The 8,712-nt window shown below is 43.4% G+C and overlaps 2 protein-coding genes across 2 annotated transcripts; one reads left to right on the forward strand and one right to left on the reverse strand.

Moving 5' to 3' along the window:
• Positions 1-632: 632 nt before the first annotated feature.
• On the forward strand, positions 633-3,701 carry si:ch211-51h9.7 (uncharacterized protein LOC558400 homolog). Its single transcript, XM_035166042.2, has 2 exons — positions 633-1,501; positions 3,455-3,701. The coding sequence occupies exons 1-2, from the start codon at positions 1,084-1,086 to the stop codon at positions 3,607-3,609; spliced, it is 573 nt and encodes a 190-aa protein (XP_035021933.1). The 5' UTR covers positions 633-1,083; the 3' UTR covers positions 3,610-3,701.
• Positions 3,702-3,709: 8 nt separating this feature from the next.
• seta (SET nuclear proto-oncogene a) lies at positions 3,710-7,644 on the reverse strand. The gene is made up of 8 exons (XM_035166041.2): positions 7,363-7,644; positions 6,077-6,134; positions 5,777-5,919; positions 5,553-5,656; positions 5,359-5,472; positions 4,985-5,155; positions 4,667-4,798; positions 3,710-4,579 (listed from the first exon to the last, which is right to left on the reverse strand). Exons 1-8 carry the CDS (start codon positions 7,433-7,435, stop codon positions 4,556-4,558), a joined length of 819 nt encoding a protein of 272 aa, XP_035021932.1. The 5' UTR covers positions 7,436-7,644; the 3' UTR covers positions 3,710-4,555.
• Positions 7,645-8,712: the final 1,068 nt, after the last annotated feature.

Consider the following 8,712-nt stretch of genomic DNA (forward strand, 5'->3'; position numbering starts at 1 on the left):
TGGTAATAGTCAATCAGGTGGCAACTATATTATAGTAACATACTATATATAACAACCATATTATAGTAATGTGCTATTTATGACAATCACATTACAGTAATATATAATAGTTGCTATGAAAGTTAGCTGCTATGCTTGATAGTTTTAAGAAACTCAAGACCTATTTCTACGATCTTGCTTTTAATTAATTTAGTCTGTTTAATTAATTTTCTCCTGAGTCTTTGTTTTATTACTAACGTGCTCTTATTGATCTCTTATTCCATGTTGTTGATTTGATCGTAAAACACTTTGAGCAGCATTTTATGTACGACAGGTGCTGTATGAATAACATGTATCATTATTATTATTATATTATAATATACTATTTATGACAATCACATTATAGTAATATACTATCTTTTTAACCATGACACATACTATATCTACACCTTAAAATAACCTTATACAGTCTCTAACCTGTGTTTACATGTGTGTTCTTCTTTTGCTCGTCGGCCTGAGAAACACAGATTTCTGTGCCTGTGGGTCGAACGACAATAAAGTTGACTTTACTTTTCGTGTGATTTAATGTAAATTGTGTTTATTTTAAATCCACGAAGAAGTGGGGCCCAGACTTTAGTCCTTTATTAAAACAGTTGTAATGAAAGATCAGTAGAATCCATGGTGCACGGAGGGGAAGCTGCGGAGTTCCCCCGCATCATGGAGGGTTTCACTGGGGGCTGAGGTTCGTCTAACTCTCATCCAGCTGCTGCACATCTGCTTCTCCTCTGGTGCTCGCGGAGAGAAGGAAACGGTTGAGATGACTGTGTTTCCTGTTTGTTCACATGGCACTTCCGAACATTAGCTTAGCCCGACGGAGCAAGCTAAGCTATCGGCCTGTTTGTTAGCGATTTAGCTTCCGTTCATTAATCACTATATATATATCGTATTGTTATGTCTGTGCTGTCAGTTGTCAAACACCCATGAGATGAACCGTCCGTTGACAACAGGCCGCGCACCGACGACCCGCCTCGGCTCACAACAAAGCTGCTAGCACGCGTGACCGCTAGCTTTAGCTTCAGCCGTCCATGTGCGTGCGGAGCAGCGATGAGGTGCGTGCGGGGGCTGCGGGGTTTCACAGCGACACTGATCCACGTCTCCGCGGTGCTCCTGGTGTGGACCGGGGCTCCGCGGGCCGGGGAGGCGTGTGCGGCCGCGGGGGAGCAGCGGAGCACCAGCGCCGACGCCCTCCTGCTGTGCCGGGCGTGCGGACACGAGCTGGCGACCGGGGCGGACATTCGCTCGGTCCCCAGCCGACTGGCGCTGTCCAGCCGCAACCACACGCTGCCCGGGGGCCGGCGGGTGGACGTGCAGCTCTTCGAGAACCCCCACGGGCACCGCTTCGAGGTGTTCACGTTCGGGAGGGCGGATGTTGCTCAGCACTGGCCGGCGGACAGACACTTCTCCTGGTTCCCCGGGTTCTCGTGGACCGCGGCCACCTGTCCCCGGTGTCAGACCCATCTAGGTGGGTACCGACCTGCAGTCTGTGGTACCGAGCAGGAACAGTGCACACACCACGAATCCACTTTTCATTTAAAATGGTCTTCATCCTGCCGAGAAACACGTGATTTATCACCATCAACAAACTTGAACGTGGTTCAATCAAACACATTTTATTTATTTAGCCCATATTCACAAATCATTATGTGTCTCATGGGGCTTAAGTTCATTTAACTTTCCATTGTTCAAGTTAAGTAAATCTCGAGACATATATTCAAACCAGAACTTTACTGTTTGTATTGGCCACAATCTATTAATCAGAATTAATTGAAAACATTCAATTCTTGTTGAAAACCGAATTGAATAAAAATATTGAAGCCTCTCAATATAAGTAGGGTTGAACAAGTAATGTCATTATTAAATCAAACTCAATATCCCCAAACTGACCTCATTTAATTCTTGTGTCGGTTTGATAAGAAATTGAAACAATTCTCCCTTACTGTCTCGATTATGGAGCAAATATCGTTGAGTAAGTCAAGATATAAAAAAATGATATTAAATAGTGACAATACAGAACCGGGATTAATGCAACACATTGTCAATCTTGTTCATCAAAAATCCACTTTAATTTAAAATGCTCATCATCAAACAGCTGTTCCTGAGGCTGAAGTCATTCCTGGTGAGAAACACATGATTGTTCACTATCAAGAAACATTTGAATGTAAAGAAAATATAGACTTTAACGTGGTCAATCAATCATATTTTGTTTGAATAGCCCATATTCACAAGTTTTCTCACAGGGCTTTTAGTTAATTTAACGTTTTCACAGATAAAGTTAAGTAAATCTAGAGGGAAATATATTCCAAACAGAACTTTACTGTTTGTATTGGCCACAAACTATTAATCAGAATAAATTGAAAACATGAAATTCCTTGTTGAAAACTGAATTGAATTAAACATTTATCCCTCTCAATACAAGTAGGTTTGAACAAGTGAATATCATTATTAAAGCAAACTCAAGACCCCCAGACTGACCTCATTTAATTATTGTGTTGGTTCATTGAAATCACAATTCTCCGTTACTGTCTCAATTATGAAGCAAATAACTTTGAGTGAGTCGAGACAATACTCAGCTGGGATTAGTGCAACTCATTCAGGATGTAGTATTGTCAATCCTATTCATATTAGTGACAGCTTTATATTTATAATGAATTAAATTACACAGTACAATGCAACTTGCACTAAATACTTGCATTTATATTCTAATGTGTTTCAGTGAAGACTTAAAAGATCATTAATTATGGTGTAAATCACTTTGAGCAGTGGAGCTGCAATAATTAATAACAGAAAACAAACTACTTTGATAGTTGAATAAATGTATGAGTAATTATTTTAAGGCAAAAATGCTGAACATTTGACTTGTTCTCCAGTCGTGAGGATTTGATGCTTTTACTTCACTAATTATTGTCAATTGAAAGTCTTCTTACTTTTGGACAGTTGTGTTGTAATGGATATTTTTCAGTCCAATTGATATTAAAAAAAAAAACTGGTCAACTGGTGACGGAAGTAAGCCTTATTGAAAAGTTTTAACACAAAAAATAAAGCATTTAAATTGGACCTACTCAAGTAATTTTGGAGATATTAAATTTAGAGCTAAAATATTCATTGCTAATGTCTGCGTTTAATATATGTACATAAACTTTGGAGAAAATAAAAACTAGTTGCGCCAAATCTATATAAATACACCTTCGAATAATTTTTTTTTGCCATAATTTACAATCAACAGTTGGTAACTCATTTGGGAGCAACTTATAATTTTTTATTTGTTCACCTCTAACAGAAAAAACTCATGTTTACTTCAGCCTACACTGCCCAACGTCTTTGTGTTGTATGATCCACGATATACTGTGGTGCTCATTTATTAACATCTTCCTCCCCGTGTGTTTTATACAAGTGATTTGTTGCCCTCTCCCTCCAGGATGGGCCTTCCAGCCGAGCGTCTGGCCCGACACCATCACACAATCTAAATTTGAGGAGTCCGATCAAACCTTCGTGGCTTTAATCACCCACCGACTGCTAAGTGAAGACTTTGCTTCCAGCCTGCTAATGACTCCCAAATCCTTCACCAGCTGATGGACTCTGACTGTTCAGTTAACCCAGGTGCCTTTTCTGTGACCTTTCCCTCAAATAAATGTCTATACGCCTCCTTGGTTTGAAGACTCCCACACGTGTGTACACAGTAAGTTTTATTATTGTAACAAAGCAAGTTGTACACCTCAAATTTAAAACAGTTTCTTTTCCCCCCAGCGGAAAAGGAAAGGGTGATTATATGTAAATTCTTTGAGATAACAGGTGGTTTTTTTTAAACCCATGAAGCAGTGGGGGCCAAAATTTACAAGCTTGTTTTTTTCCATTTTGTTCTTTATTAAAAATGTCATTTCAAATCTCATGGATATCTGTAAAACAATACAATGAAAAGAAAAAAAAAAAAGTCCCATAGAAATGATAAAATAACCACTCTCCCCATAACCAACATACTCCTGCCCCTCCCCAGCTTACCCCACCCCCCGCCCCCTAAACATTACAAGTCAAAAGGAATGAGCTGGTACTTGTTAACCACATAGGGGAAAAATAACAGTTTAAGGGACCAACGCCCCAACTAAAAAAATAAAAAATATGGGGAAAAATATCGAGGTCTGCTAGCGCTAGGTCACTACACCATGGCTTTAGTCAATTTACCACACAACCTTAAACAGAAGGAATTCTGTGTGAAGTATCTTCAAATTCTACTCAGGATGCCGTGCTGATACTATTGCAATACTTTTTTTATTATCATTTTTTTTTCGATGACTGTGGGGATGGTACTCACAATTCAGGGCAAAGTGCCATTGGCCTTAAGATGAGTCAAAGGAGAACATAACATGGCACCGACAGGTGAAGAGGCTTCAGAATGGAAAATGAAGCACACACAATAAAAAAGGAAAAAAACAAAATTAAAAAAAACTTTGCTCCCGAACATGAGTGGAAAAAGCAAACAGGGAATCGAAGGTTGAGGGTCTGGGTTGGTGATGTTATTTCATTAGTCATCTTCTCCCTCATCATCCTGCAAGAGTAGTAAATACCGGATTGTCAGTGAATGTTCAAAAATTACTGCCGACAACATGAGTTTTCTTTACTTTTATCACTTTACCTCTCCATCTTCTCCATCATCTTCTTCATCCTCCTCTCCATCTTCATCTCCCTCCTCGTCGATGTCCTCCAGACCCTCTTCATCCTCTTCCTCGTCTTCACCTTCACCCTCTTCGTCATCCATGTCAGGAACCTGGGGGAAATAATCACTGTCAGCACTTCTGTGTTTCAATAGTAGAGGATGTAATGTAATTACAGTTTCCTGTTGTGGAACAGCTCAAACATTTCTGCTCATTGTGGGAAATGGCCACCAGGGAAATTAATATACCACTAGACACTAGCAGTAATAAGCACTTTTATTTGCGTGTCATAAACCTACCAGGTAGTACTGCAGAGGGTTGGGCCAGATGTCGTCCTTGATGACCTCCCCAAGCTCATCAGCGCCAGCGTCGGCATGATCAGTGAACCAAGTGAAGAAGCTCTCTGGCTCTTCGTGTTGCCTCTTCCTCCCTGCTTTGTTCTGTGTCTGGCTGGAGCGCTTGGTCAGGTCCTACAAATAAAACAACATATAAGATGACTGCTCAGCACAGGTTGTGTGGCTTTGATTGAACTCTAAAATAACTCAGGTCAAAAGTTAACAATGGAGGGACAATCATAATAGTGCTACCCAACAGTTAAAAACAAATGGCCTCGGGTCTCGCCACATTATTTACTTTAATGGCAAAGACAAAATAATAAAAAAGACCGACATACCTTTCCTGACTTCCATTTGATTTCTGTTGACTTTGAAGATGGGTCTCCGCTCTCGTTCAGATGGAACTCTTTGGAAAGTACTTTGTTTTCGAAGTACGGATTTTCATCGAAATACTAGAAGACAGAATGCACTCAGGTGAGAACACAGGAAACAACTTCTCCGTGGTGCAAGCGTGCAACATTGCAATACTTACAAAATCTATTCTGTAGCCCGACTTGATGTCTTCAAACTCTGTCACCTCCACCCGGCTCAGGTAATGAAGCGCTTCTTCATCTTCCTCTCCCAGTAGGGCAGATACTGCAGGGGGACAGTTAACAGAGCAAACATCAACTTCAATCCTGGTGGACGGTCACACAAACATCGCTGTGTATCTAAAAGGCTTCCAAAAGACTAGATACCTAATCTTAAATCACTGACCTTGTGGATGGTTGACAAACGTGGTGACCCAGAAGTTGGGGATTTTGGCGATCAGTTCTGATCTCTTCTGAAAGAATGGCTGACGGAGTTTGTTGTATTTCTGTTCTACTTTGAGGATCTCCTCACTGGCTTGCTCGTTCAACCTGAAGGGGGAGAATTAAAGAACGATTAAAACAAATTTAAAAAATGACCCTGGACTGTTTGTTCTCAGACACACAATTCCCATTCCTATCATTTTAATAATAATACATTTTATTGATACACTAACCCTTTAACCTAAAAAGGACAAATTTAAATTACCTGTCAATTTCATTCTGAACTTCGTCGATGTGTTCAATAGCTTCTTGCTGCTCTTTCTCTGTGGGACAGAAAAAACAAGAGGAATTGTTAAAAATACACAGAAACTTATTACAGATAAATTAAAAAGCATCAGCTAAAGAAACCACATATACATCATATTACAAATATGACGATTATCTCATAACAAAAACACGTTTATTTACTTGTTCCCGCTTAAAAGAAACGACATTTATGAAATTTAAAAGTCAGATTTGAAACATTCAAAGTATTTTATTAACCCACAACTAAGTTCTCCGTGTCCCGTCTGCGGGATATGCTTCTTGCACACATGTTTTCGGATCTCACGGGGAACCACGACCACAGTTTCGCGGTAAATAGTGGCAGTTGTCCGGATCTCCGGCAGCTCGCACGCCGGAGCTCCGCCGGAGGTTCAGGCAACGCGAGCGGCCAATGGCTGCAGCTCTAGCGGCTCAGACGGGCACCGTTTCCTGCCGGTCGCTGTCGACGAGGCCGCGTGGTTTAAATGTGGGACATCGGACTGAACACACACGGAGCCGCGATAACCCGAGCACAGATCCCCCGGGGTGGACACACAACCGCCCGCTTCCCCCCACAGCGAGGTCCCGGGAACCAACCCCCCCCCTCCCTCTCCCAGAACACGGTTACAAATAAAACAACAATTTCCCGCGGGGGCTGGAGGATTTAAAAGCACCTCGGTCCAGCACTAAACACAACGTCGTGCGCTAGCGTTAGGTAACATTACGACAACAACACGAGCTGTGCTAGCGGCTAAAGCCCGAATGAAAGGCGCAAATCCCCCCGGTTATTAAACACGGTAACGCCGAGGGGAGCTCCCGCCGGGTGGTGCGGGGTGAATTAGCGCCACCGCGCAGAACAATGACCCCCTTGCGTCGCACACGGCCACTCGGTCCGCAGCCGTCGACACAACTGGCCACGCTGGTGATGCTAACTCGGCTAGCTAACATGGCCTCTCTGCACCGGTTGTGGATGGAACAAGGAGTAGCGGGTATGCTAACGAGCTAATGCTAGCCGCCGCCGCCGCCGCTGCCGCCGAAACGCGAACACACGCAGCGGTCTCCCGGCGAAGAGAGGCCCGGGGGCCGGCGGGCGAATAAATAAAAAACAGGCCCACGCAGTTGGTGAGCTCCCCGGAGAACCGTGGCACAAATACACGTTAGAGAAGAAAGTGAAAATGGCGGTGAACAGGAGGCCGCCATTCTCTCCCTACCCCCCACGCCACCGCCACCACCACCACCGCCACTTACCGGAGGTTTCGTCCGCTCCGTCATGGTTCGAGTTCAGCTCCTTTTTACTCGCTTTCGCCGCCGAGGCCGACATGTTTCCGCGCGCTGGGGTTGACCGAGGTGCGTCCGAGAGGGTGGCGGTGCTTCTGGTTTCTCTCCCCCGAGCAGGAGAGCGCTAATCGGGCGTAAAAGTTCAGCGTGGAGGAGCCGACAACGTGCTGCCTTCCACACAATGACGCTGCCGAGGAGCGAGGAAGTCACGGCCCGCGCCGCTCACGCGCTCCTTTCATTGCGCCGAGCGGAGCGGCGGCGAGCTCCGCCTCTCAAAGTAGGTCCCACTGCGCGGGCCCGAGCTGCGCGTGCACGGCGCTCCCCTCTCCCCAAACCTCCACTTTCCACTTATTCACACCGCGCGCTTAATTTATATAAAGTTACAAAAGAGCAGAGAGTAAAGTTCGTCTGTTCAGGGCAAAGCTGCAGCCGGACCGACGCACACTTAAAGGCCCAGTGTGCGAGATTCAAGGGAAATGGATCTATGGGCAGAGAATGAATGTGAAATAATCCCACTGATCTAAGTTGTTTTCTTTACCCTAGAATGGGCCTTCATATTTAAATACTTAATAAATACTTTATGTTTAGATACTTTATATTTACGTTCTCCCTCATGTTTGGAAGGGGGAGAGGTTGAGGTGAGGTGGTGTTCAGCTGCAACCTGACACTTCACCACTAGATGTCACTGAATTCTACACACTGAACCTTTAAAAAATTCAATTTAAAAAAAAAAACATTTCCTGTGAACACTGTGTTTATTGTGTTTTGTTCAAATAAGGGTCAAGTTCAGAGAACATTTCACAGTTCACTAATATCAGTGCTGGTATCCAAAAGCCATATTTGAATCGTGCTTCCTGCCAACTGTTATCTCTGTGGCAGTTATTTGTATAATCCAGAAAGTGAAACCACTCTGACAGCATTAATAAATATATATCATATAATAGGCAGTTATTCAGTGAGTGGGCTGTTATGCTGTTTGCATAATTATGAGAATATTATGTAAATATGATGTGAATATTAATGTTGTTCAACTTGAGCTCACAAGTCTCCATTGTCAATAAGACAGCTGAGAGCAGCACAGAGCAGCCATGTGTGTGTATGCAGACATGACACACACACACACACAGTGTTTGTCAGCAGACCTCCATGTCCAGGATCATGTTCAGTACATCAGCAGCTGCTCCTTCATTTCCTGTCCTCTGCATGTGCATATCGACTCCATCACTGTGGTTTTTATTGTCTCTGAAACTCCCTGTCTCGTCCGAGCAGGATAAACAAATCAAACTAAATGCTGCAGACTGTTCTCGGCCCCGTCCCAAA

This window comes from Hippoglossus stenolepis, chromosome 9 (assembly GCF_022539355.2).
Source record: "Hippoglossus stenolepis isolate QCI-W04-F060 chromosome 9, HSTE1.2, whole genome shotgun sequence".
Taxonomy (NCBI): Eukaryota; Metazoa; Chordata; class Actinopteri; order Pleuronectiformes; family Pleuronectidae; genus Hippoglossus; species Hippoglossus stenolepis.